The sequence below is a fragment of the Choloepus didactylus genome, chromosome 16 (genome assembly GCF_015220235.1).
Source record: "Choloepus didactylus isolate mChoDid1 chromosome 16, mChoDid1.pri, whole genome shotgun sequence".
Classification (NCBI taxonomy): Eukaryota; Metazoa; Chordata; class Mammalia; order Pilosa; family Megalonychidae; genus Choloepus; species Choloepus didactylus.
In genome coordinates this window covers 1,620,365-1,647,289 of record NC_051322.1, presented here as the reverse complement: position 1 = coordinate 1,647,289, position 26,925 = coordinate 1,620,365, and the positions used below count along the sequence as shown (strand labels likewise).

The following is a 26,925-nucleotide window of genomic DNA, read 5'->3' as shown; positions in this document are numbered from 1 at the left end:
GACAATTAACAAATTAGATTTAATTATAGGGAAGAAAAACAACTTTTGTTTTTGCAATAGTATGTAGGTATTACAATATTTTTATAGACGATGGTCATGTGACGGACCTGGTCGGGGCCGGGGGTACCTCGGGCTGCGCAGCTTTGAAGCCCCTCTCTCTCTAATCTGGGCACAGCCGGGGGACAGAACCTGGCTCTCATCTGTGAAAATATTCCGTTGACACGTTATCACTTCGCAATAAATCTTTTGTTGCGATTCAAACTGAAGACATATGTTTTCATTAAAACTTGCCGCACTGAATACAAACAATTAAAAGTTTCTGATCTGAGTGCAGGGAGCCAGGAGGGAGGAAGCAGGTTAAGTCAGGAAGGAGCGTGCCTTTTGTTTTCGACCTTTAAGTTTTTTGTTTTTTTTTTAATTGCTTTGTTTACCCAAGTCATTTAAAAAGGGGGGCACCGCAGGGTTTACTTCTCGTGGAGGGGAATCTGCGTCGGGACCGTCTCCCAGTCTCCCTTTGCTCGTTTTTCGCAACGAAACCCCAGCGCAGCCCGCGCCGAGGGCACACGGAGCCTACAGCTTCACCCAGAGCGCCCAGCCTCGTGGGCGATCGTGGAGAGCCCCACGCCTCGCGTTCGTGCCCCGCTCACTTCAGGGGACCCGCGGTGCCCACAAATGCACTGGGGACCAGCCGGCTTCACTTTCCCGTTTACAATCGCACCAGGACCTGTGCGAGGCCTCGGCCCCCCTGAGGCTGGCTCCTGGCGAAGGAAGGGCCGGGGTCTCGGATTCGTCTCCCTGGAGCGACCCGAAGACTGCCCCCCACGCCCGCACCTCGCGGAAAATGCAAGGAAGTCAACGAAACTAACAACGCATTTGGAAGCCCCAGAAAATCCCGGGGGCGCGGGGCCGTTTGTGGGAGAAGGGCCGGCGGGGGAAGGGCCCGAGTGGGCCTGGAGCCCCTGAGAGCGCCCGGAGCGCGGGCAGTGGCCCAGTGAGGCGACGGCGCGCGGGGCCGGGGCTGCGGGGCCGAGCCGGGTTCGCGCTTCCTGAGAAGGGCTCCGGGCGCCATGGGAGCCGGGGCTCGATTCTTCTCCCAGAAGTGCACTGGTAAAAAGAGAGAGAGAGAGAGAGAGAGAGAGAATTAGCCACGTCAGAAAAGACGATGCACCCTTAACTAAGGTCCGATACACGCCGACCGTTTTGTGTACTTTTTCCTCTAGAAGTCGTCACCGCCATCTCTTTCCCACTGCGGCTCCCCCAAATTCTTCTGTGTCCTGTAAAATCTGCAGGAAACTTTCGTTCTCCACCCCCGCGCCTCTCGCCACCCCCACGTTCCTTTTCTCTCCTCCCCCTTCCACTTCTCCTTGCCCCTCTATTTCCAGGAAAATTCCTGCCCCGCTCACCCCAAGCCGGGCTGCAAACTTTTCCATTCCCAGCGCCTCTAGAGCGAACCCCAAAGGCTCGCGGCCTTTGCCAAAGTTCGAAGCCTAACTGCTGTATAGAGATACCTCCCCCAAAAGTTTAACTGTAAAAGTGGGGGGTTTTGCTGCTTTTTATTTTATTTTTCTAAAAAGGGACAACTCTAGGTTTCGGACACCTTTTATTGCCTATTTTTTCTTTTCAAAGAAAACCATCTAAATGAACATGTCAGACACACACACACAAAAAATTTAAACCCGAACAAACCTTAAGGGATATGGGGTGGGGGGCGAGGGAGGCTGTTTGGAGCCCCTCGCAGAGCGCGGCTCCTGCAGCTTAATTCTTTTCCTGCTCCTTTGCCGGAGTGGAGAGAACCGAAAGCTGTTGCTTTGGGAAACTTACACAGTTAGAGGTGGGCGGGAGAGCGCGGATGGGAAGAGGGAAGCTTCTAGAATGGAGCAGCAGCCCGAGGAAAGACAGGCAGCAGCGCCAGGGGCCGGGGTCCGTTCCCGGGAGCCCCCAGTCAGGCAGAGACCCCCCCCCCAAACTCCCGCGGGGCCGACTTGTCACCGCCCGCTGTCCTCCCGGCGCGCGACACTGGGGAAGCCCCGGCGGCCCTCCGCGGAGAAGCTTCGTATCAAGCAGGGAAACTTGCGAGGACAAACTGTAAAACTTAAAATTTAAAAGCCGTCCTGAGGCGAAGGCTGTGTCGGGCGCCGGCGCTGCGGCGGCGAGCGAGGAGGCGAGCGGAGACCCGGCTCCTTGCGGCTACCGCTCCTGGGATGCGAGGCCAGTGCGCGGGGACCGTGCGCGAGTGTGCGCGCGGGTAAGCAGACGCGGGTGCACGACCGGAGTGGACGTGTGCGCGCGTGAGCGGGCGCGGGCCTGCAGGGAGTGGGAGAGCGCGCGAGTGTGCGGGGGTGGCCGAGGACGCGCGGACCCCTCACCTGCCCCACGTCACCCTCCGCAGCCCCTGGAAGACGGTGGCCACCAAGCTCCCGCCCGGGGCCGGGCCCGGGGTTGCCGTTCTCGGCCCTGTGCGGGCCGCGGCCGCGGGCTCCCCGCACCTCCCTGGACGCGCGCCGGGAGCCCCTGGAACGCGCTCCGGGCCGGGGCCGGGCGGGGAGGGGGGCAGGCGAGCGGCCGCCCCTCGGCCCCCTCCCCTTCCCCTTCCCCCTCCCCTCCCACCCCCCATTTTAGGCCGCCGGGTGGCGGGGCGGGGGCCCGGGGGGCGGGGAGACAGCGCGGGGGAGGAGCCGCGCGGCGGGCGCCGCTTCCGAACCGGAAAGTTGCTCGCCCAAGTCCGCGGCCGCCGCCCGCGCCTCCGCCTGCGCCAGGACGGAGCGCGCGGCCCCGGGCCTCGGCCGGCCGCCCAGGAGCTCGCGGCCCGGGCAGGCGCCGGCCCCGGCCGAGGGCGCGCCGCGCCGGCGGGACGTCCGCAGAGGGGGCACCTGAGGAGCGCGGCGAGCGCGGCGCCGTCGTCCCGGCCTGCCACCGCGGGCGAAGGGGCGCTCCTCGGCCGGGCGGCGGCCACAGGAAGTGACCGCCAGCGGCGCGGCCGGCGGGGCCAGCGGCCAGACAAAGGAGGCGCGGGGACGGAGAGCCCGCGCCGAGGCCCGCGCTCCGGGAGGGGCCCGAGTCAGCTGGCAGGGGGAGGGGAGGGCGCGCGAGGGGGGCGACCGAGCAGGGACGCGCTATAAGAGGAGCTGCCGCGCGCGCGGCGGAGACGGCGCCGGCGGAGTCGAGCAAAAGTTTGTTTCCTCCTCGCGTCAGCAAGCAGGTCCCGGCGCCCGCCCCGCCGCCGCGCACCCCAAACACGCGTCCGCCGGGCGCCCGCGACTTCGGCGACGACCCACGGCGACGCGCGGCGGTCCCGAGCGCGCGGGCTCCGGAGCGCCGCGAGCCGCGATGTGAGGCGCCGACGGGCCGGGTCGGGGGCCGGACACGGCGCCGTGCCGGAGCGCCCGCGTCCCGCGTCCCTCGTCCCGCGGCGGCGGCTGGAGCCCCGCGCGGCGCGCGCTAATTGCCGGCGCGCCCTCATTTGCATAGGCCCGGCGAGCGCTGGAGGCCGGCCAATCGGCGCGGCCCGCCGCGGAGGGCCATGCATTATTCACCAGCCTAATTGCGCAGCCCCATGCGCGGCCCGCGGCCCGCGCCCGCCCGGCCCCGCGCGCCTCCTCGGCCAGCCCGGTCCCGCCCCGCCGGCCGCGGCGCCCAGGCCCCTGCCCGGAGCGCCGCCCGCGCGCACTTGGCAGCATGTCGCGGCGCAAGCAGGCCAAGCCCCAGCACCTCCGCTCGGACGAGGAGCGGCCGCCGCCCGACGCGCTCCCGGAGCACGGTGAGGGCGCCTCGGGGCCGGGCGGGCTGGGGGCGGCCGCGCGCGAGGGCGGCGGGGGGAAAGTTGGCCGGGGGCCGGGCCGGCCTCCCCGGACCGCGCCGCAGGGTCGGCGTCCCCCGAGTTGCGGGCGCGGGAAACTTGCCTGGCCGCCGCCGGCACTTGGAGCTGCGCGCCCTGGAGCGCCGCGGCCCGGGGGCGCGGGCGGGGGGGGTCGGACCTCCTCTTCCGCGCCGCCCCCGGCTCTGGCGGGGGCTCTGGCGGCGCCCGGGGCCGAGACCCCGCTCCCCCGGCGGCCGCGCGCCCCGGCGGGGGGGTCGGCGCCGCCGCTCGGCAACCCCCGGCCGGCCGCGGCAGGGCGGGCAGGGACCGCGGGCCGCCCCAGGCCCCCGTGCCGCCGGCTTTGTCTCTCCGCGTGGCCCCGACGCGCGGCCGCCCCCCGCTCAGCCTGTGCGGGCTCCGAGCCGCGGCCTCTGCCCCCGGGGCCTGCCCTCCCGCCGCCGCCGAGCCCCAGGGGCCTCTCCCAGCCGCTCGGCCCCGGCGAGGATCGTCGCCGCAGGCGGCCGGGGCTTCACCTGGGGGAAGTTCAGCGCGGCGGGCCCGCGGATATTTTTGGTCGCTTTCGAGTGTGTCCTTCAGTCTGGCTGGGTCCCTTGGATGCACAGCGACGGGGGCACTCGGAGGGCCTCCTGCCTCGCCGCTCGGCAGAACTCGGGGAAGGAACGGCGCGGGGGGCGAATCCCCGAAAGTTAGAGGCTGACGGAGGCTTTGACTTATTCGAGCTGAACTTTATAATCTTCACGTCAGGTCAGAACATCTGTCATCCGGGCAAGGCCGCGAGCCCCCCGCCGCACGGCGCCCACCGCCCAGCTTGCTGCGGGGCTCGGGGTCCCCAGAGTGCTGGGGAGGAGGGACGAGGGGGACGGTCGCGGGCCCGGCAGCCGGGGACGCCGGCGACCCTGAGCCTGCACGGCGCAGACATAAGATAATTTGTTCTCAAAAAAAAAAAGAGAGAACGAAAGAAAGGGGGAAAATCGGTGGTCAACTATTTCGATTAACCTATTATAAATTGCTTGGGCGTGTATACCAGTATTCTTGCTATAGAAATTAGACTGCAGAAATAAAAGCAGTTTGAGAGTTTATCGAAGAGTGTTGTAAAGTTTGACAAAGCAGGTAGACGTTATGTCGGACTGGAGAGGGGAGAAAGTGCCTATCAGACGGTTGGGGAATTCGTGAATTAAATAAAACTATTAAACTAGTTTGGGGCTTTGTGTTGCCCTGGCGTTCTGGGAGTCTTATCTGTGTAGCCAAGTCACCCAAGATTAGAACAGGAGATATGCTAAAAAGAAACGCTTGCATATGGTGGGTAGATTAAGGACAAAGAATCTTTTTGTCATGGAAATGGTTTTTTGGGGGTTTTGTTTACTTCATCACATAGAATTTCTCACACTTGGTTTGTTTTGTATTGCCTTCAATGACTACATGATCAAATGAATGGATTTATTTCTGCCGAATGAGAAAGACAGTCTTTGCTTCAAAAGAACTACATTGCATCCCAGTGAGGAATTTTAAAGCTTTATTATTGTGGCTCCTGAATAGCTTAAAATCGGCTTTCACAGCAGCCCCAAAATGCAACAATGTAAATAGTTCTCAGCTTTGTGAGGTCGTTATCAAAATGTGCGATGTCTCCTTTTAAAGCATATTTTAATTAATAGAGTAAAAGCCCTGGTATTTAACAATTAACTAGCAGAGGCACTGCTATTCATTTTTAATTTCACTTCAGAAATGTGAGCATGGTGAACTTAAATGTGTTGAGGGATACAGCCTGCACTTGAAAACCTAAGATGGGGTAAATTACATACAAGTTCTATTTTGCATTCCTCTTGTTATTACTCTGTTTATTTTAGAGATGAAACCTATTTAGATTTTCCACCCATGGTAAGAGTAAGAGTAAAGTTGGAGTTTTTTGTTTTGTTTTTTTTGTTTTGTTTTTTGTTCTTTTTTGTCAAGCCTGTGTTTTTCACAATCATTCTGAGTTGTAGTCAAGATATTGCCACAGTTCCTGATGATACTTTGCAACAGGCCAAAAATAGCCGGCCTGGGGTGGGGGTGGGGGGCCCCAGGGCAGAGCCGCCCTCCAGTCATTTGTTTCCAGGCTTGTTTTGAGGATAGTTTAGGCAAACTATTAAACGTGGTTCTTTTTGATTTAATTATTGTGAAGCAGATTGTTCATGGAGCATAAAGATGCTCTGTTTTCTGCTCAGTTAAGGAATGCTCCTGCAGCTCCTTACTGCCCTGATGTACCGACCGTCATTTCTGGAATAACCAAGTAAAGTATTGTTTTTAAAGATAAATGGTTGTGAAAACTAAATTACTCCAACATGAATCAGCTCTCCTCAACATTTTAATTCTGCTAAATGCGATGGAAAATAAACATTGGGCCATGCATGAAGTTATAAGTGAGCTAAGTTAGTTTACAGTAGGTGTTTTAGAAACGAAGTAAATAATCCCATTGTATCCCTTTGGACCATGACATATTAATTAAAGCAAGAGGTCCATCTAAATGCAGTCAAATGGAAGGCTACAGATGATATCGTTAAGAGTAAATTTTAGATACAGAATTTTCTGGTATGATTTGGGAGGGCAAAGATGTACAGCCACATTGATTTACAGTAAAAGAGACCATATATCTAAAAAAGAAATATAATGAAGATTTTTCAGGCTTTGGTTCTTAGACAAGCAATGAAAAGACAGCTATACAAAAATACCCAGCGTATCCAAATCTTATCCCTGCAGGAATGAAATATGACTTACGTGGAATGAGAAAAGTAATGATTTATGTGAAGTTCTAAAGTTGCCCTTTAGTAAAGATTTATTTTAATGGTTATTGAGACTTATATTCCCAGTAAGAGCTGTCAGTTAAAATTACTTATTTGCAAATTATTTCGTTCATATTTCTGAAAAAAATTGGAAAGAAATGTGAAGCAGCTTTGGAATTCAGTTAAATTTATGCCACCAATAATGAAATCCTTTAAGCCAGCAGAATATTTTTGTTCTAAGAAAAATTAATTAAAACTTCCAGTGGCAGTACAGCACTTACATCCTATTAAGAACTTTAAAAGGTATAATATTGCCATACTTTGTTGTATAAATTACAGCTTACTAAAGCTGTATTTTATTTTAGTTAGAAGGAAGAACAAAAAGATATTATAATTTTAAAGTTTTACCATTCCTTATCTTGTTTACTTGTTAGCACTAATTGCCTCAAAGTGTGTTTATTTTCTGCCAACTTAGTCATATAGGCTGTCTTAAAAATCCTTTTAAATGTGGTGAACATGTGATATAAGGAGTTACAGTGGTATTCAGACTGTGTTTAAATGAAGGAAAAGAAGGCCGCCAGTCCCCAGTGTAGAACCATTTTTTCTTTTATCTGCCTATGTATGGTTTGTCTTCATTGCTCCCCCAGCACAAACACATGCATTTACAATACAGCATACCAAAAGGAAACAATACAGAAGGCACTTTCTAACATTTTTAGGCTGATTTACCTTGAGACACAGAAGGTAAAAAGTAAGTAACCAGGAAAATAAGGAAAAGAAGAATTTGCAAACATTTCTTTTAAAAAATAGCATTTAAAAAACTGAACCCATTGAAAAATGTATAATTTGGTGGTCAACCAAAAAACATGCCGATTAATTTCCTCCACCTTACAGAGAAGGAGAGCTGATTGTGTGACAGTTACGGAATTTTTCTGTACAATACATTGTAAACTTCCGCAACATGCATAACCCAATATTTTTAGGTCTTTTCAGAGCCAGAAAAAGAGAAAGGTATGGACTAACAGCAGGAATTACTTAGCAAGCTGATTATTTGTTGTATACAAGATGATGGGAAAAGCAGGCAAAAGTGGGTCAGGTTTCATTTTCAGCTGCTCTCTAAGAAGCTTTACCATTCAGCTCAAGGTGGCCAAAGGAACGTTTTCTTTGGGGGCGGGGGGTGGGGGTTGGAATTTCGGCAAAGGTACAACCAAGGTTTCTGTTCTGTGTGCTGAGCATCAGTTGGAGCTTAGCATTCCTGAATGTGAGTATGGGCACTGGCTTTCATTTCAGTAAAATAAAAAGCTTTTAAGTGTTCAATGGTTATGCACCATCTTTTAATGCTACAAAATACTCTCAAGAAGCATAATTTTTAAATAAGTAGTGAAACGCCCCGGTTTCTTGTTGTTCTTGTTATTATTTTTTTCCTGCATGATTTCTTGACTAGTTGCCAGAATAAGACAAACGCATCTTAGACAGTCTCGTTAAGATGTGAGCTCATTCTACCAGAGGTGGAGCAGGTTTGTGATTACAGTAATGTTCAGTCACTCCGCACTTTATATAGAAATGGAATCTCTGTAAAAACTGAATGCCTTTATATTACCTTAAATAAACTTTTATTTTGAAAACCCCATACTTCATCTTTCTCGCTAATTTCAGCACATTTATTTACAATGCAGTTGACTGCATGATTTCCAAGGAAAGGAAGAACGCAAGCCATGTTACAGAACGTATGAAGTATCAATCGTAATACTAAAATAATGGAATGGTTGCTGTATGTGTTGGAGATTAAGGTGGACTTGGTTGTTGATTAAAGGGAGAAGTTCTTGAGTCTGGAAAAGTGTCCAGCCAGGGAGACCCTTATACCTGTGTGCTGTCTCAGTATTTTCCTCTGCGGGCCTGTTTTTCGCCGTCGACCCCGGGTTAGTTATGCTCACCGTTTAGGACTCCCTCCCCTTTGCATTTTCTGAAAGCGTTAGCGAGCCGCGTGCCACAGAAAGGCTTTTTGTGTGGTGCCTCGGAAAGGTGGGATTGCAAAGTGCTAGCAAGCAGCCGCTGGCTTCTCCCCGAAGGTGGGCAGTTAGAAGTGCTTTGACAAGGCCTGCTGATTTAACCTTTGCCTGCTTTGCCCTGCCAGGGGTGGCCACTAGATGTCAAGCTCATAATACAATTAGTGCATCTGTGCAGTTGACCCTGGCAGCACGGCTCACCACTGTTCTGTTAAGTGTTAACACTGAATTTGAGTGTTAAACAGAAAGTCCGGAGTTTGCTCCTTGCGCACAGCTTATCAGATGCCCATCTCGTTCAGCACAAGTGTTTATAGTTCTTAGGGGGGGAAAAAAACGGGGTCTCTTTTGTGTCGCTATTTCATCTTGAACTGTTGGATTAACCCTGCAGGTGCCGTGCTGCTTTGTCTTAATTCATGGGCATTCCTGGGCCGTATTTCAAGAGTGACCTCTCAACGGCTTTGTTTGATAATTCTGTCGTAGAATCTGCACACACACACACACAGTCGCTTGCTTCAGTGAGCAGCGGCCATGGTTTTTCCAGCTTGATTTTTTGCATATGGGTAAACTTCCCTAGACATGGACAAGTAATGGAAATGATTTAATAACCTCCCCACAGAGTACAGATGATCTGATTGTTACAGTTGATCAGATTCTTGTTCCCAGAAACAAGATCGTTCCTGCTTCTCTGACGTTCTGCAGATCTAGGTTTTTACAAGTCCGGGTTGTTTGGCTTATTTATTTTTATGCAGAGTGGATTTTAAAAATGACCTGTTTGCAGAGCTCAGCATTTGGGTGGTTGTGTAGGCATTTCATGAAATAGCGCATTTAATTCCAAATGTCAAAGTTATGAGATCGTGTTTGCTTGAGTTTAAATCCTTACCATCTTAACCAGAAGTGACTTTGCAAAAAACCTTGTTTTGCCCCCACACCAAACTTCTGATTGAAAATGTTAGTATCCACTGACCTGTCTCAGGTATGCATATTTTTCATTAGGCATAGACAGTGGTATATGTGTATTCATTGTAAGTGTGACTGCAGCACAACCTCTAAATGAAAGCACTGTTGTGCGACATTGACGGGTAACAAACCTCATCTTATTTGATACAGCACCGAGGGCAGAGAGTTAAGACAAGTTGTGAGCGTTGTAGCTGCCCCGCCTCTGCATATATGCAGACAAAGCAAACAGTGTTTCCCTGCTTGGTGCTTCACAGCACAGATGAAGAACTGCAAGTGTTTCAAACAGAAGACAGTTGGTGACTGCCACAGGTGGCTGTTACTTAACAAATTTGAGATTTGGGCCACCGAATCAATGAAACTACGAGTGCCAGGTCAGTGCCGGCGTTCAGCATAGCAAGAGTGCCCTCCACTGTTCAAATCCATAGCAACAAGCTTCGGAGGTCTATGGAAAAGGACAGAAAAATTTTTCTATTGCGTCTGGAATTTCTTCTACATTGTTAAACTCAGTAGGGGTCTCTATTTGTCTCCTCCTGTTTCACAGCTTGGGCTCAGTATGTGATAATTCATCTTTCTTTATGGGATTCAAAGCTATCATAAGGAGTTAAAAAGAATTAATTTGCAAGAAAATAAGTGTCTCCTAACAATTTAGGAAAACTTGAAAAAGGCTTCTAGATTTTTAAGGATGGTAAAGCCAAAGTGAAAAGTACATTCTCCGTGCCATTCTCCGTGCCTGACGATCACATGGCATTTAAAGCTGCTAATTAAAGTAGAAGAGATAACATCCTTATTCCTGTATTGAGCAAGTTTTGCTTCTCCTTTTATTAGTTTTAATGAAGTAAAAATATGTAATAAAAGTGCAGCAGATAAAGGTGAGCTTTTCGGGATGATGAACAAAATTATAAAACATCTGTTTTACAACGTCTTTGTAATTGGTTAGCTTACTTAAAAGGCACTACACTCCTGAAAAGAGAAAATAAAGACAACCTTTCTAAGAATCATAGTTAAATTAAAAAAAAAAAAGGCATTATGTTTCAAATTTTTTTTACATATTACAACAATGTTTTACACTGGTGGCTTTTAAAAGATCATCATGATTATAAAAATTGTGCCTATCATCTGACACATTTTTTAGAACATAAATATGTTTTTGTAGAGAAAGAAAACAAATGATACATATTTCCACTTGTGTAAAGAGGTAATTTGACAGATGACACGGTAAAACTAAAATTCCCCAAGATATTTTCTCAATGAACAGATTGCTATCTGCCACAACTGGAAACACGTTTTACCAGTCAGCCATTTTCATGCAGAACTTGAAACACCTTAATAAAGAACAGACCAGGAATTAATCACAGCTGAGAGAATAGTGAAACAGTTTGGGGTGGGGGGGGGGCTTCTTTCACACTGAGAGAGTTGATCCTAAGAATGGAAACGCTTTTGTTAAACATTCTGTGTGCATTTTATCAATGAGAGGAAAAAAATATATTTTTTAAACTATCGTCTTTGAAGCTGCCCTTTTGTTAGAGGCTTCCTATAAAAGGTTTGTGGAAACTTCTCCCCTCTTTGGAGAACTAAGAAAAACAGAGCTGGCTTAAGAATTGGTTTGAACAGTGACAGAGTTCAAATGCCAGAAAATCTTAAATTGCAAATATCATTCCATCTGTAAAAAAATTTTTTTATACATTTCTTCTCTTGACCTGAAATAATTCTATGTGTTTTAGCCTCTTTTCTCTTTTCTCCTCCTGACTGCATTCAAGAAAGCAGATTGATTATTAAGTACAGGTGAACTACTGGAAGCCCTGGGCATGAGGGCACACATTTGCATACAACCGGTACAAGCAAACATACATGTCACCTTTTTAAAGTACCCAAGAGCAAATATTCCTGTTAACTAAGAAGGGAAGAGTGTAGACTACGTCACATGACTTGGTGAATTGGTTGACATTCTTCCCTTGTTCTAACATAACCCCTAGGTACTATAAATTCATGCTTAATCTCTTGCAAACTTCCAGTTTCATATCTCTTAGTTGTTATAAGAGTTAGTATGCAAAAAATAAATTCGTTTGACATCAATGATAACTTTATAATGCTTGTTTTTACATCCCCCCCTTAAGAAAGAGAAAAAGAAAATGAAAACCAGATCGAAAATAAATTCCCCATCCTTGCTACTACTGTCACAGTGCCTCATTGACAGGGCTTTACGTTGCAAGAAGCATCTTAAGCCATAACTATGGGGTATAATAACTTCTATTGTAGAATGTAAAGGCCAGTTCAAAATGCAGATCTACCTAAAAGATGGTTAAGTACATCTGAATCTGACATATTGGCTTAAAACTATGGAAGCATTAAACAGTTACATCAAATGGTCAGCTGCAGTCAGACTTTTTTCTCATATGGTTTTTCTTGTTATAGACAGCATTTATATATATATATATATATACACACACTGCCAGATTACACACACACTGTAATATGCACTTAATAACTGTAATGAGAGGAGCCACGGAGGCAAGTTAGTAACTTATTTCTGTCTTTTCTGAATGTATCAGAAGTCATTTTCACACGGCAGTTCAGCAGAATGTCTTGCTACTTTTAAAAAAACTGCCCTCCTTAGTAAAAAATGCTATTTCCTACCAGTCAATTCAGTTGAAGTGTTTATTATTGTTTAATAACACTCTTAAAATATGCAAAAAAAATCTTAATTCCATATGTGAAATACTAGTTTTTTTATTTGTGTTCATTGTATTCAAGGCTATTTTATGAAGTTTGTGCCCATCTGTAACTTTTATGGAATGCTAATCACATCCAAATTTTGATAGAGAAACCATAATTGCTTGAGCATGTGAGAATTTAAGTGATAATGCTATTGATATTTTATACAACCCCCAATAAAAAATTATGGGTGGTGAGTCTGAATTGTTTGCCCAAGATAATATGTCTGAACTGTATTGAAGAATGTTTTTCCTTCACTGATTGTAATTTTTAAGTATTTTTTAGTCAAAATGATTATGAAGCTTTGCCTCTAAAATCCAACAATTGTCTGTTTTGTTAGGTTCATTAACAGGCCCAGCTGTTCAAAATGCCATGCTTTTTTCCTCCTTCAATTTTGAAGATTGTTTTATTGGACAAGAATATTTTCATTATATTTAGGTATTTTATCACAGATAATTGTATTAAATAAAACAACTTTTATTATTTGGCACAAAGCGCATTAATATTCTACACACTTCTTTTTCAATTGAGAAACAATTAGCTGTAATCTAGGAAATCTACCAATGGGAAAGATGAAATTATCCATGGGAACACTTCCCAAACTTCTATTGAATTTGGAAGTGAACCCTAAAAATACTTAACCTTGAAAAACTAATGGTATTATAAAAATTGAAGTCTTGAAGAGAAAGATTTGTGAAGGTTGTTTAAGACCTTTGAGTAAAACAAAAGTTGCATTTACCTATTTCACATGCCCTTGTTTGTTACAAAGAAAACCTGGGAAATGTTCTTTGGTAAATATGTGATTTACTTATAATTATGTAAGTAAATTCTTCCAAAACTGTTTCTATAAATGTCTTTTTATATGGTCCAGAATCAGCCTAATTCCTAAGCATTTTCTCAGCCATCCCTAATATATATCCCATATGAAAAAAATTTATTGTTTTAATAAAATATAAATGTCTTGTATAAAATTTAAAATTTATATACTGTATAAATGTTTTGCTTACCCTGTAAGTTTAACCTTTCATCTCCTCTAAGGAGTTAAGGTAAAAAATATTTCAAGAAATTAGCAGTATTTAATTTCTTTGGGGGATTTTCCTTTTTTAAAAATTAAAATAAAAATATCTAGATTATATGTAGAAGTTTTATAACAGTTTTAGAATATTGGAAAACAACTCTAAAGAATTCTGTTCCTTGTCTATTTATAAATAGTTATTTCTGTGTGTATAGTTAAGGTAGGGAGGGTGTAACCGTGATTCCAGTTTGATTCCTTTCTTTTTAATGTCACTTAGATTTTTTATATATATATATATGGATCTGCAGGAGAAGATTCCACTGTTTGAAAGAAATTTAAAAGTAGAAATTCTTTGCATCTTGTGATAATTATTAAAATCCTGAGTAGAATTTGAGGTAGCCCTTATTTCTTATCAATCATTAGGAAATTATTTACCTGAAGATTTTAGGCTTCTATTTTTTTTTTCTGATCATAACCTTATCAGGTTTAAAATTAAGTTGTCCGTACACTGAACAAAGTTGAGTACTCTGGGTTTTTGTTTTGCTGCTGTGCCTATCTGTAGTATAAATCAGCTGTGCCTCTGCTCCCAGCTACTCTGAACCTCTGGCAGAGGCCTCGTCTCGTCTTTGCCCTGTACAGTAACGAGATGTCTTATGTCTGACCTTGGCCCTGAGTTTGGTTTACAAGGCTCCCAGGGCTTTATGGGCCACAGGCTCTGACTTCTCTTCCCCTTCACAGGGTTTAGCCGGTTAAGAAAATGCTAATTGAATGCTGCTAATAATTTTTTAAAGCCGTGTTTAAATTACCTGGAAATAATGGCCTCATGTGGAGCAGCAGGCCAGCCTCAAAAACATATTTTTATATTCTTTTCCAGTAGAGGAACTTTTCTTTTTTAAAGGATGTTTTTAAAAATCAGGATTGTCTACTAAAATCGGTGCTTACTTAAAGGAAAGAAGGAGGAAAATTTTGGAAAGGTTTTTGCAAATACATTGTTGAAGTTATAACAGTAAATTATTTCTCTGGATGCAAAACTTGAAGACGTTCTGTTCTCACACTCAACTATGCATGTTTTAACAAAGGCCTGATCTGCAGCTGCCATTCCTTCCTCTTTGGGCTGATTTGTGGCTGCCACTCCATCCGTAAGTTGACAAGACGCAATTCTGAGTCCATAATATCCAGGGCAGCACATAGAACCTGAATCATCATTGGGCAGTACATTTCACCCTAATTTGGAAAATGGTAAAAGTGGTGTCCTGTGTTGGTTTCTTAATCCCCTATGGCTGTCTGATCAGGTGTGAATCAGAGCTGTTCATTAAACATGGCTGCTTTTCGGCACAAGAGGGTACGAGTCGGAGGAAGGAGCTGCCTACAACAGTAATTAAACATGTGTAACCAATTAGTGGGTTTCCCACCATGGCACAAGCATATAATTTGTGAAGTCTTTCTATGAGAATAGATGAAAGTAGGTACAAAAAGTGTGTCTGACTACAACATTCTCATGTTAAACATGTCAACATAAATGAACTTTAAATATATAATTTCTGGTTTGTTAACAAACCACTGAACTCTGTTGGCCAAGAACAATAACATGTAATTTCAGTTCACTTTGCCAAGAAATATTGCATCTGACAGAGCCAATTAATTGTATTAAGCATTATTAATTTTAGGCCTATGCTATTTGGGGATGCATTTTGCAAATCATAAAATGTAGGCATCTACCATGTCTATACGTGAAGTACAAAGAGATGAGACCATCCCGGATTGGTTTGTTAGGACTCTGTGTCCAGGGAGATCGTTTTTCAGAGTCGAGATGCAAGAAATGCATATGTTTTCTTTGTTTCATTTATAAATGAAAGTATTTAGCTGAAATTTCCTGCATAAAGTAAATGTGTCTTGATTTGAGAGGCTATATAGAATTACATTAAATCCGTAGTGTCTCAGCGCTGTGTAAAGATAATAAATCTAGGTAGCCCGAGACCACACGTGAGCGAGCAGCGGCTCCTCCTGTCAGGTGCTGATTCGGGCTTGAAAGGTTACAGATTAGTTTAGCGATGTTAAGCGAACTGGCAAAGGCATCTCTAATTTTGCTGGAAATGAGGAAGGCTGATGGTAAGGGGAATCCTAATGAGCCCATCGAAAGCTGGCTTTGTACCCAACAGATGAGGTAGCTGCGGATTGTATGAAAATATTGGAAATCAATGGCTTGTATGGAATTTCATTAAGAAGCAGTATCCACAATTGATAGAGCCTCATAATTTGATGGATTGTGCTAAGAAAATGATTAGCTAGCTAGAAAGAGTCATAGGATGCACACGCTGGGACGTCAGAAATGTTGAAGTGGGGTAATTTGTACAAAATAAAAAATATTGATTTTACTTGGGTGCAAAATTTTAAAATGGAGGGCGGGCTGCCCGGCGAGCCACTGGCTGACAGCATCTTCTGATTTTCCAGCGGCCCCCGGGGAAGGCGCCGCGGACGGCGACAGCGGCAGCGAGAGCAGGAGCGGGAGCGACGAGCCCAGCGTGTGCGAGCAGTGCTGCGCGGAGTTCTTCCAGTGGGCGGACTTGCTGGCGCACAAGCGGAGCTGCGCCAAGAGCCCGCTGGTTCTCATCGTGAAGGAAGATGAGGCGGCGCCGCCCTCCGAGGGGTTTCCGGAGCCTTCTCCGGGCAGCTCCCCCAGCGAGCGGGCGGAGAGCGAGGCGGCCGAGGAGGCGGGCGCGGGCGGCGCGCTGAGGGGGGAGGCCGAGGCGGAGCCCATGGAGGTGCAGCCCCCCGGGGACAAGGGCGCCGATGCGAGCGCGCACACGCCCCTGGCCCCGGGCCCCGAGCCGCCGGCCGCCGGCGCCTACGCCCTGCCCAGCACCAACGTGACGCTGGAGACGCTGCTCGGCACCAAGGTGGCCGTGGCGCAGTTCTCGCAGGGCGCGCGCGCGGCGGGCGGCGCGGGCCCCGGGGGCGCGGTGGCGGCGGTGGCCGTGCCCATGATCCTGGAGCAGCTGATGGCGCTGCAGCAGCAGCAGATCCACCAGCTGCAGCTCATCGAGCAGATCCGCAGCCAGGTGGCCCTGATGAGCCGCCAGCCGCTCCGGCCGCCCCTCAACCCCGCCGGCGCCCCGGGCGCGCCCCCCGCGACGCCACAAGGCTTTTCGGCGCCCTGCAGCTGCAAACGGGAAAGGAGACGAACAAGCGCACGAAACGGGAGCAAAACGGACTTAGAGGGCGACACGCTGCCAGACCAGACCGAGGACGGCCACGGCGCCCAGGAGCGCGCCCAGCGGCGGCCCCGCAGCCCCGGCCGAGCCCAGCGCGCCCTCAGCCTCCAGCGCGGCGGCCGCGCCGCCGGTGTCCTCCTCGGTGGCCACGGGGGCCTCGGCCCTGAGTGCCGCCTCTCAGCCGCAGGGCGCCCCGACGCCGCCTGGCCTGGCGCCCGGAGCCCTCCTCGCCTCGCCCGCCGGCCTGCCAAACCCGCTTCTACCTCAGACCTCGGCGAGCAGCGTGATCTTTCCCAACCCACTCGTGAGCATTGCCGCCACAGCCAATGCACTGGACCCTTTGTCCGCCCTCATGAAGCACCGCAAGGGCAAACCCCCCAACGTGTCGGTGTTCGAGCCCAAGGCCAGCTCCGAGGACCCCTTCTTCAAGCATAAGTGCAGGTTCTGTGCCAAGGTCTTTGGCAGTGACAGTGCCCTGCAGATCCACCTGCGCTCGCACACGGGCGAGAGGCCTTTCAAGTGTAATATTTGTGGGAATCGCTTCTCCACAAAGGGGAACCTGAAAGTCCACTTCCAGAGGCATAAGGAAAAGTACCCCCACATCCAGATGAACCCTTATCCAGTTCCGGAATACCTTGACAATGTCCCCACTTGCTCTGGAATCCCCTACGGAATGTCACTGCCTCCGGAGAAGCCGGTGACCACCTGGCTGGACAGCAAGCCCGTCTTGCCCACTGTCCCCACATCCATCGGGCTGCAGCTGCCCCCCTCCATGCCTGGCGTGGGCAGCTTGGCCGACTCCCCCAACATCACCCCAGTGGGCCGCTCCCCACAGAGACCCTCTCCTGCCTCCAGCGAATGCATGTCCTTGTCTCCTGGCCTCAACCGCCCCGAATCGGCCGGCCCGGTGACGGCTGGATCCCCCCAGCCAATTCTCACTGGGGCTTCTCTGACGAAAGCCGAGCCTGCCGGCTTGCCTCCCGCCAGCACAAGGGCAGGAGACGTGCCCATCAGTGGGCAGGTCACGGCTGCCTCCACTCCACTGGCTCCCGCAGTCACCGACAGCGGTGTCACCATTAGCCTCTCCAGCCCAGTCCCTCCGGCCATCTCTGAGCAGTTCAAGGCAAAGTTTCCGTTCGGTGGTCTGCTGGACTCCATGCAGACGTCAGAGACCTCAAAACTGCAGCAGCTGGTGGAGAACATCGACAAGAAGATGACAGATCCCAATCAGTGCGTCATTTGCCACCGGGTGCTGAGCTGCCAGAGTGCCCTGAAGATGCACTACAGAACGCACACTGGGGAAAGGCCGTTTAAGTGCAAAATCTGCGGGCGCGCCTTCACCACAAAAGGCAACCTCAAAACACATTTTGGCGTCCACCGAGCAAAGCCGCCACTCAGGGTGCAGCACTCCTGTCCCATCTGTCAAAAGAAATTCACAAACGCCGTTGTTCTCCAGCAGCACATTCGAATGCACATGGGGGGGCAGATCCCCAACACGCCGCTGCCCGAGGGCTTCCAGGACTCCGTGGACTCGGAGCTGCCCTACGATGACAAGAACGCGGAAACCTTGAGCAGCTACGAGGACGACATGGACGAGAACTCCCTGGAGGAGGACCCGGAGCTCAAGGACACGGCCAGCGACTCGTCCAAGCCGCTGCTGTCCTACTCGGGCTCCCGCCCTCCGTCGCCTCCCTCGGTGATCTCCAGCATCGCCGCCCTGGAGAACCAGATGAAGATGATCGACTCCGTCATGAGCTGTCCGCAGCTGACCGGCTTGAAATCCATGGAAAATGGGTCCGGGGGCAGCGACCAGCTGAGCAGCGACTCTCTGTCTGCGGTGGGCGACCTGGAGAGCCGGAGCGCGGGCAGTCCGGCCACGTCCGAGTCCTCGTCCTCCATGCAGGCCCTGTCCCCGATGAACAGCAACGGCGATGGCTTCCCGTGCAGGTCCCCCGGCCTGGGCAACCAGGAGGAGCTGCAGGAAATGCCCCTAAAGACAGAAAAGCCGGACAGCCCCCCGCCTGCTCCCGAAAACGGAGGTGCCCTGGACCTGACGGCCGCCAACCCCGGCCGGCCCGTCGTCAAGGAAGAGGCCCCCTTTAGCCTGCTGTTCCTGAACAGGGAGCGCGGTAAGTTTCAAAGTACTGTTTGTAGTATCTGTGGCAAGCCTTTTGCTTGTAAGAGTGCATTGGAAATTCACTACCGCAGCCATACTAAAGAGCATCCATTTGTCTGTACCGTCTGCAGTCGCGGGTGTTCCACTGTGGGTAATTTAAAACAGCACTTACTGACGCACAAATTAAAAGAGCTTCCTTCTCAGTTATTTGAACCCAACTTTGCTCTAGGTCCCAGACAAAGCTCTCCTAGCCTGGTGACCGGTGCTACGCCCACCATGATCAAAATGGAAGTGAACGGCCACGGCAAGCCGGCGCCGCTGGGCGAGGGCCCCCTGCTCCCCGCTGGCCTCCAGGTCCCCGCCGGGCCCCAGACCACGCTGACCCCCGGCATCACCCCCCTGCTGGCCCCCCCGCCGCGCCGCACCCCCAAGCAGCACAACTGTCAGTCATGCGGGAAGACCTTCTCCTCGGCGAGCGCGCTGCAGATTCACGAGCGCACGCACACGGGTGAAAAGCCATTTGGTTGCACAATCTGTGGTAGAGCGTTTACCACCAAGGGGAACCTCAAGGTAAGAGGAGAGCGCCTCAAACCCGAAACTGAGGCATGAGGAGAGCGGGCTTCCAGCAGCCCCTCCCTCTGGGCCTCGCAGGCAGTGGTTTTACTGTGCTCTGGCCGGGAGCCGTGAGACACAGAGGGAAGAGCCGAGTGGGAGTGCACACGTGTGTCTGTCTGTGTCCACGCGTGTGCAAGAGGTGTGTGTGTGCTGGCATACCTGGGCACGGGAGCCAAGTCTGGGCCCGCCACTGGCCTCGGCCGCCGCGACGCACAGCTGGGTGGCCACATGACACACGATGTGGCAGGCAGCCCGAGTCCAGCGCCTGCGATAGGAAATAACTCGGCCTCTGAAAGCCCTCACATAGTTCAGATAATACCCGGAGGCCAGAGCGCCACGACACTGGTGGGGTTTGCTGAGCAGTTTCTAAAGAGTTCCGTGTGGTTTCCTCCACGTGGCTGTCAAGACGAGCTTGGGGGGCCGGGAGGGGCTGTTGGGTTAGAAGAGATGAGTTTGCAAGCTTCCCAGCGTAGAAAGGGCCAGAAAACGAGCGCCAGAGAAAACTAAAAGCTATGTTTTATTCCTATCTGTATGTTTTCTTTGCATGGGAAAATATCTTGATCAGAAACAGGGTATCCTCGTGTGGGCCTGTGTTTTCACACTCAGCTCAGTACCCGGTTTCCAGGCTGTGTGCTGCACCTGTGGAAACAGCCAATGGGGGTATCTGTGGCCTCTTCAGAGGTGTTTAAAAGGTCAAAACTTGTTCTGTATTCTGGATGCTCTTTGATAAGAAAAAGCAGATAGTGGAGTGCTGACCACAGATGCCCCCAGGATGTTTTAAAATTGCTTCCTTCTTGTTGGAAAGGAAGGGATGGCGGAAAGAGGCAAGGTTAAATGAAGAGTGCAAAAATATAAGGCGATTTAAGAGCGGGGGGTGGGGGAGCAGAGGGCCTAGATCTTCCAGCGTCTGGGTTTTGACACATTCTCTTGGCCGCCTTGTGGTTTTTACACTTTAGGGGGAAATTGTCAAGTTTGTCAACTGAAAGGACATATTTGTTAACTTATTTGCTGGGTTTGTTTGTTGTACGCAATGAAAGAAATGCTGCCAGTTTAAGGAAGCAGTGCTCATCAGAGTTCACAGAGCTGTTTTGTTGGCCTTAAACCGATGCTTGGGATGGGAAAAGAAAGACTTCTGAGAAAATGATACTGAAGGTTTCCGGATGCACCCCGGGCACGCCATCGTACCTGAGCAGGTTGTGCGCAGTGACGCACCCAGCCCGCAAATGCGAACCCACTCACTTGTGGGGTGTCTCTCTTTTCCTGTCTCACGTGCAGGTTCACATGGGAACCCACATGTGGAATAACGCCCCTGCCAGACGCGGCCGCCGGCTCTCGGTGGAAAACCCCATGGCGCTGCTGGGGGGCGACGCCCTCAAGTTCTCTGAAATGTTCCAGAAGGATCTGGCAGCCCGAGCAATGAATGCTGACCCCAGTTTTTGGAACCAGTATGCTGCGGCCATCACCAACGGTCTCGCCATGAAGAACAATGAGATCTCCGTCATTCAGAACGGAGGCATCCCCCAGCTCCCCGTAAGTTTGGGCGGCAGCGCCATCCCTCCTCTGGGCAGCGTGGCCGGGGGGATGGACAAAGCGCGCACCGGCTGCAGCCCACCCGTGGTCGGTTTGGACAAAGCAAGTTCAGACACGGGAGCCAGCCGGCCGTTCACGAGGTTTATCGAGGACGGCAAGGAGCTGGGCATCAACTAGGCGTGTGGGCTCGGACCTGGTCCATGTCTTCTGAGGTTGGAGCGCTAGCCAGGACTTACACGCTTAGGTTCTCTTTAAAACTTTACCCACAGCAGAGAAGCCACGGGTGGCTGCTGGGAAGTTGTCTTGTGCGAGCTGCATGGTACTTCTTTCAACGTGAGTCTGACTGTTACTGAGAACTCCACAACCATTTCAGTAAATCTAAGTCACAAAAGAAGTCGTTGGAAAACCACGCCGGGACCAGAAGCTTAGAACACATCCACGTTGTCTCTCCTCCCAAGAGGGAAGAAAGGGGTTTCCCTGCGGCACTCCAGTCAAACCTATCTGGTGGTTTTGTTCAGATTATTTAGACACTCGAACCAAGTTTTTAGGAGTCTTAATCTTACAGCAGTGATTGAAAACCCCAATGCAGTGTATTAATACAGTATCTGCGTCAGTAGTATTTATAAATGTTAAGATTATGCGGGTAACAGACAATATAATAGCCCCAACCTTTAATGAAGCTTTTGTACTGCAGAATACACCTGGCTATGTGGTTTTTGTTTTTTTTTAAAGCAAGGTCTGTTATACTATAAGTGGATTATTTCAATGCAGGCAAAATTGTGACGTTTTATTGGGAAAGATAGCATGCTTTTCATGTGCAAGTACCTGTCAGTAACAAACTTTTTTTATTTAAATGTTTGTAGCTGCTGTGTGGACATTGTTGTATGAAATGAAAAAATGTAGTATGGTCTGTAGCTCAACGATTGGAAAAACCAGTTACAGACAAACATCACCCTAAATTATTCACAACATTATAAACAGTTGTGAGTAACTGTTTCACGTTATCAGAGCTGTACAATAAAAAGGTAATGTTTGTATAATGTGGTTGCAAACTCTTAATTTATACTGTTGCACTTTTAGTATTTTGTATTAGGGAGGTTTGTCTATAATTTGAAAATTTAAAAAAAAGATGTAAAGTATTTTATAAATAGTACTTTGGTTTAAGGAAAATGAAAAAAAAAACTGTTACAGTTTCTTGTTTTGTGATAAGGTAAAACAATATGAGAAATCTATGCTACTTAAACAGAAAAGCCACCGAGATTTGTCAGCTCCTCAACAAAATAGGGCCTGCCAGTTCTTAAAATGATTTATTTAGCTTTACTACAAAACCCATTTAAACCTGTGACCACCCCTAACACGTAACTTCGATGAATTAATCTTGGACTGTGACATCAGTACCAGCCAGGAAATAACTAGAGAGAGCATTGTGGAGGTATAATTTTACTGTAAACTAGCGTGTCTCTTTCTCACATACCCACCCAGACAAGACGCTGACTGCCAAATAGCACTGGTTATTGTGTACAATAAACTGGAAAGAAATATTAAGTATCTGGCAGTATAATCAGTCATAACTTGAAAATTTTCTGAATTCCTGATTTATTTATTATCTTCTCAGATTGAGACAAAGCACAGTGTCCTCTGATTACTCAAAACTACAATTTCGGCTGATTTACTTTGTTCAAATTGCCTCAATAACTAAAGGGATGGGTTCCACCGTGAGCCAGTATGCTTGTAGGCTGGGGCAAAATCTAAACTTGAAGAGAAAACGTTTTGTGTACTACCTCATTTTTGTGCATCGCAAGCGGGATGGAACCTGACACCCTGAGCTCCCTCCCAGCAGAATTGTTGAAGGGATATCGCGGGTGGCTACGTAACAGTGCAAGGAGTTGTATTATCACCCCTGGAGAATCAGTGAAGTCTTCTCAGTTAAAACAGAAAAATAGAACAATCTATTTCTAATACAGCAACAAAAAAAAAATCACTGTAAGAGGTCAGGCTATTTCTGCCATCACGTAATTGAACAAAAAGAATTTTGAGGACTCACTAGCGGTTTATTTCTATTGGAAATGAACACTGAACTGTACAACTCTGTTTTCTACATTGACGAGGTGGAACAGCCCTGTATCGTACCATGTTTGATCACAAGATGATTTATTTGGGGGTGTTTCAGGCATTGGGAAGAGAAAACCAAGGTGGCTTGATGTTGCTGTATTTCAGCAGTTGAATGTTTTCATTATTTATCTGTGTCCTTTTTTGGTGTGAATTGTTCTTGGTGTGTGTTTTGTGTTTTTTGTTTTCGTTTTTGTTTTGTTTTGTATTTTTGGTTAGTCTTTGGTACCATGTAGTGTTATCTGTCCTCCCAAAAGGATGTGTATATAACGTAAAGAAGAGAAATGTACAGTGTTGTAAATAAGACGGCCCCCGTGGCAGGTGAGGCTGAGCTGCTCGGCGTCCGGGGCAGCCCCCACTCTGCGTGGCAAAGAGAGACACTATTTTTATACTGTGGTGCCACGCAGGGCCAGGGGCCTCCCGAGCCAGCTGGGGTTGTTCTCTAGATCCGATATTTTTTATTATCAAATCTTGTGGCTCGACACATCTACTGACTGAAATGGATGTCTTAGTCTAGGTTACTATTTTTGTCATATGGAATTGAATAAAATGCAGGATGTAATATTATTTCTGAATTGCATTCCTTGATTATTCTAATGGAAAAAGTGGACGTTGAGGTGGTGGTCATTTGTGGTGGGTGTATGTCAGTGATGTTTCTCCAAGGAAAGTCAACAAAGGGTTGATGGTTTAGATTTTAAGCAGTATCTCAGTGTGTCTTGATTGGTCTCGAAATTGTTATTTTTTACTTTTTTCTAAAATGAAAATGCAGCCTCTTGATTGTGGATGTTTTAGATCTATGATGGAAGAAGGTAGAGTAGAAAATGCCTAGGTATTGGAAACCTGATAATGTCCAAAAATGACTACTCTCTGAATTACCTTCCCATTGTCGGGATTAAGTGAAAATATTGACTCTTTGGGTCACTCAGACAAGTACAGGTGGATCAGATCACGTGCTTGGAGAGGAGATGGAGAGACATTTTCAGGGCACTACTAAGCAGAAGCAGCAGGCAGCACTGAGATCACTGAATTCAGTACCTTAGCTGTTAATGCCAAGTGGAGGACGCCCTTCATTTTAAAATAAGCTCTGCCTTTGACAAATAGCTCCAGGATATTAAAATATATAATTCATTTCTTTCTTCTTAAAAAAAAACTTTTGAAAAAAAACATAACTGCTGTTACTTAGAAGCCACAGTAATTTTTACCTGGGTAGTGCCGGGTGCTGTTAAAGGAGCTAACCACAGCCTAACCGTGGCCACGCCAGCCTTCTGGCTGCTATCGAAAGCCTTAGAAATTAAACCGTGTGGCTTCATGCTAGGCTAGATACTGTGAAATGTGAACTGACTGAATCAGAAACTAAGTTTAATTTTTTTAACACAGGGAAATAAAGATTCCTCCAATCTTTAGAAATTAGCATAAATTAGAATGCAGGAGAAGGGGATTTGCTTCTCATATTTAAAAAATATTTTGAGACATAAGATTGGGGGTGTGATGGCTTATTTGACAAGCTTGGGTCACTCTGTCACATCAACCCCGCAGTCACTCAAAGAATCATAAATGTCAGCAATCCCTAAAAATTATTTATTTAAATACACTTCTAAGTTCATTACAGGACCCATTAGCATTTAGAACTAATTACAGATATTGCTTTCGGGCTAAAAAGCAATTGTTTTTAAACTCTCCACTGCTTAATTTTATCCCCATGGAAGCCGAAAGTGGTGTGGGTTCCTGCACCTGCTTTTGCTCGGTGCTTGGCAGATATTTCCCAGATCCTCCTCGTCTCCCACAAAGCCACAGCACACCTCCTGCGTGTTTCTGTATTATAGGCTGCACTTCTGTTTCCCACCCGGCCAACATCAGGTCACTGCCTTCGCTGGCTATTGGTCCCATGCCGCCGAAGCCCACCCTCGGACTCCCTTCCTCAGACTCCCTGTGTGGCCTCTGGGCTCGGCGTCTGGTTCCTGGGGCCAGGGCAGGGAGCCGAGCACTCGTTCTTCCTTGGAAAAGTTTCTGACAACAGGTGCTTCATTGGAAAGAGAGGGCTTGACACATTGATGTCAGCAGGTCTATTTGCTGTTTTTACCAATGTGACAATTGGTTCTACAAAATATTCTATGCCATGCTAGGAAGAAAATTAAATTCCCTTTGGCCTTTTCACTTAGGAAATATCAGGTAATATGTCTTAGCATCCTTCACGGAGGGAGGACCTTACAGTGAAACCGCGGCGGAGTGCATCTTCCTGCCCTCCGCTCCTCGGCACCACTGTACCAAGCAAATGGTGTTTGCCCCCGGGGCACGAGGGGAGGGGACTGGAGAGGGTCCACGGGAGACTTGCTTGTCCCCTGGCTTTGCCGCGTCACTCGCCAAACTCTTTTGCTCCCTGGGTCTGTTTCCTTTTCTGTAAGAAGGGGGTAGAATTTCATGGTTATTAAAATCCTTCCCACTTGTAAAATTCTGTTGTTTTTTTTTTCAAAGAACTACTACTAACATACCCTCTTTTCTGCCCAACCCCAAATCCATGAGACAGACTAATTCATAACATTTATATATAGAGAGAGAAAATATGAATGTTACCCAAGAGTATTTTGCCATAGATGTGAACAGTGGATCTGATGACTTCACTAAAAAAAACTGTGGAATAATTTTTGGACCATGAAAAATGTGTTGCTAACTGATATTTTTAAAGCCTTTAAACTTATCAGAGCTTTTTAAAATGCAGCTATATTTAAGGTAAAATAAAAGCAAGCTCTGTGAATATTATGCATACTGCATTTTCTATTAGAAAAAAGACTTTTAGCGAGGTGATTTGTTTCATGGGTATTGCACAAGTACACATACAGCTCTTCATTCAGAAACGTACGCAAGTGAAAGCAGTGGTCACTTCTTCGAATGTTCTTTAGTAAAAGATTAGGTAACCTAAACAATTAGCATTAGTTTTACAGTCCTAATCTATAATTATGCCTGCATTTTTTGGTCTGGATTTCTTTGGAAGTATTACAGATTGTATTTTGGAATACATCCCCCTCTAGCTCATCCACTTACTATTTAACCCAGCATTTCACTGAATCCTGGAATGCCCCAGTGGAAAATAAAAAGAACGGTGGTGAGACAGGAAAAAGAAGAAAGATATGTTGTTGATATAAGAGTACACGTGTTATGGTATGTCAAAAGTTATCAATAAATGGAAAACAAATGATTCATTTTTTTTTAAGGACATTTCCACAAAGTGGAAGATGCAAGCACCTATTCCCACCAGGATGACTCACTCATGTATGTGACTCAAACATGTTGAAATAAATGTCTGATTCAGTGGCTCCAAATGTCATTACTTGTGAACATGGGAATTTTGTAGTTCCACACCCTCATACTTTATAAATTTAAAATTATAGGATGATCTAGATTATTTTCTTCACTATCCAAACATTGTATTTTACGTATTCACTAATTTCAACTATTTGGTTTTTTCCTAGCTTACCTTAAAGGAACCTGAATTTTATAACGATAACTTGTTACAGGTTAGGGATATGAATATCTAAATGACAAAAATCAAGTTGTTTCCGAACTGGCAGATCTTTTGATTATATATATGAAGCAAAACATTTCTATTTCTTTTGCTTTTTTCTATTTGCTGTATCAAGTGCAACTTAAGAACAAATCTAGCTTTGACCTTAATTTACCCAGAAGAAATATGTGCTAGCCTCCCACACTGCTACTGGAGAAAAACAGGCTTAGAAAAAGTATTTTTCTCTTCCAAGGAAAGGTTTTAGGAATACTTGATGAAAAAGTATACAAACAAATTCTTGCACATTCAGATAATTTAAAGATAAATTTGAGTTTGAATTATAAGCCCATTTTCCTTCAAAAATAAATCTAGAGTTGCTTTTCCCTATGAAATCATCTGGTGTAGTAACAGAATTCCTTTAGGTAATAATGTGTGTGTGTGTGTGTGTGTGTGTGTGTTGTTTGGAGAGAGAGAAACATTAACATTTCCTTTACATTTCTGTGCTTTCAAACTTTTTTTATTTTGCTTGTTTTGTTTGATTTTTAGTAACAGCATTAGATTCTGCCAAGCAATGCGGCAGG

The 26,925-nt window shown here is 47.5% G+C and overlaps 2 protein-coding genes across 2 annotated transcripts; one reads left to right on the top strand and one right to left on the bottom strand.

Moving 5' to 3' along the window:
• Positions 1 to 3,677, bottom strand: LOC119511873 (collagen alpha-1(I) chain-like). The gene is made up of 3 exons (XM_037806365.1): positions 3,534 to 3,677; positions 2,367 to 3,438; positions 1 to 1,104 (listed from the first exon to the last, which is right to left on the bottom strand). The coding sequence occupies exons 1-2, from the start codon at positions 3,675 to 3,677 to the stop codon at positions 2,377 to 2,379; spliced, it is 1,206 nt and encodes a 401-aa protein (XP_037662293.1). The 3' UTR covers positions 1 to 1,104; positions 2,367 to 2,376.
• SALL3 (spalt like transcription factor 3) lies at positions 3,574 to 26,148 on the top strand. The gene is given in 5 exon segments (XM_037806207.1): positions 3,574 to 3,757; positions 15,715 to 16,495; positions 16,497 to 18,604; positions 18,821 to 19,161; positions 20,482 to 26,148. Coding segments are annotated over 5 exon segments (3,744 nt in total). The 5' UTR covers positions 3,574 to 3,675; the 3' UTR covers positions 20,914 to 26,148.
• Positions 26,149 to 26,925: the final 777 nt, after the last annotated feature.

What these genes read in the sequence shown, in the direction of transcription:
- LOC119511873 (XM_037806365.1), bottom strand. Translation starts at nt 3,677, where the DNA reads ATGCTGCCAAGTGCGCGCGGGCGGCGCTCCGGGCAGGGGCCTGGGCGC. An exon ending in GGGGCTGCGCAATTAGGCTG is followed by an intron (nt 3,439 to 3,533) that starts GTGAATAATGCA and finishes GCCGGCAATTAG; the next exon opens with CGCGCGCCGCGCGGGGCTCC.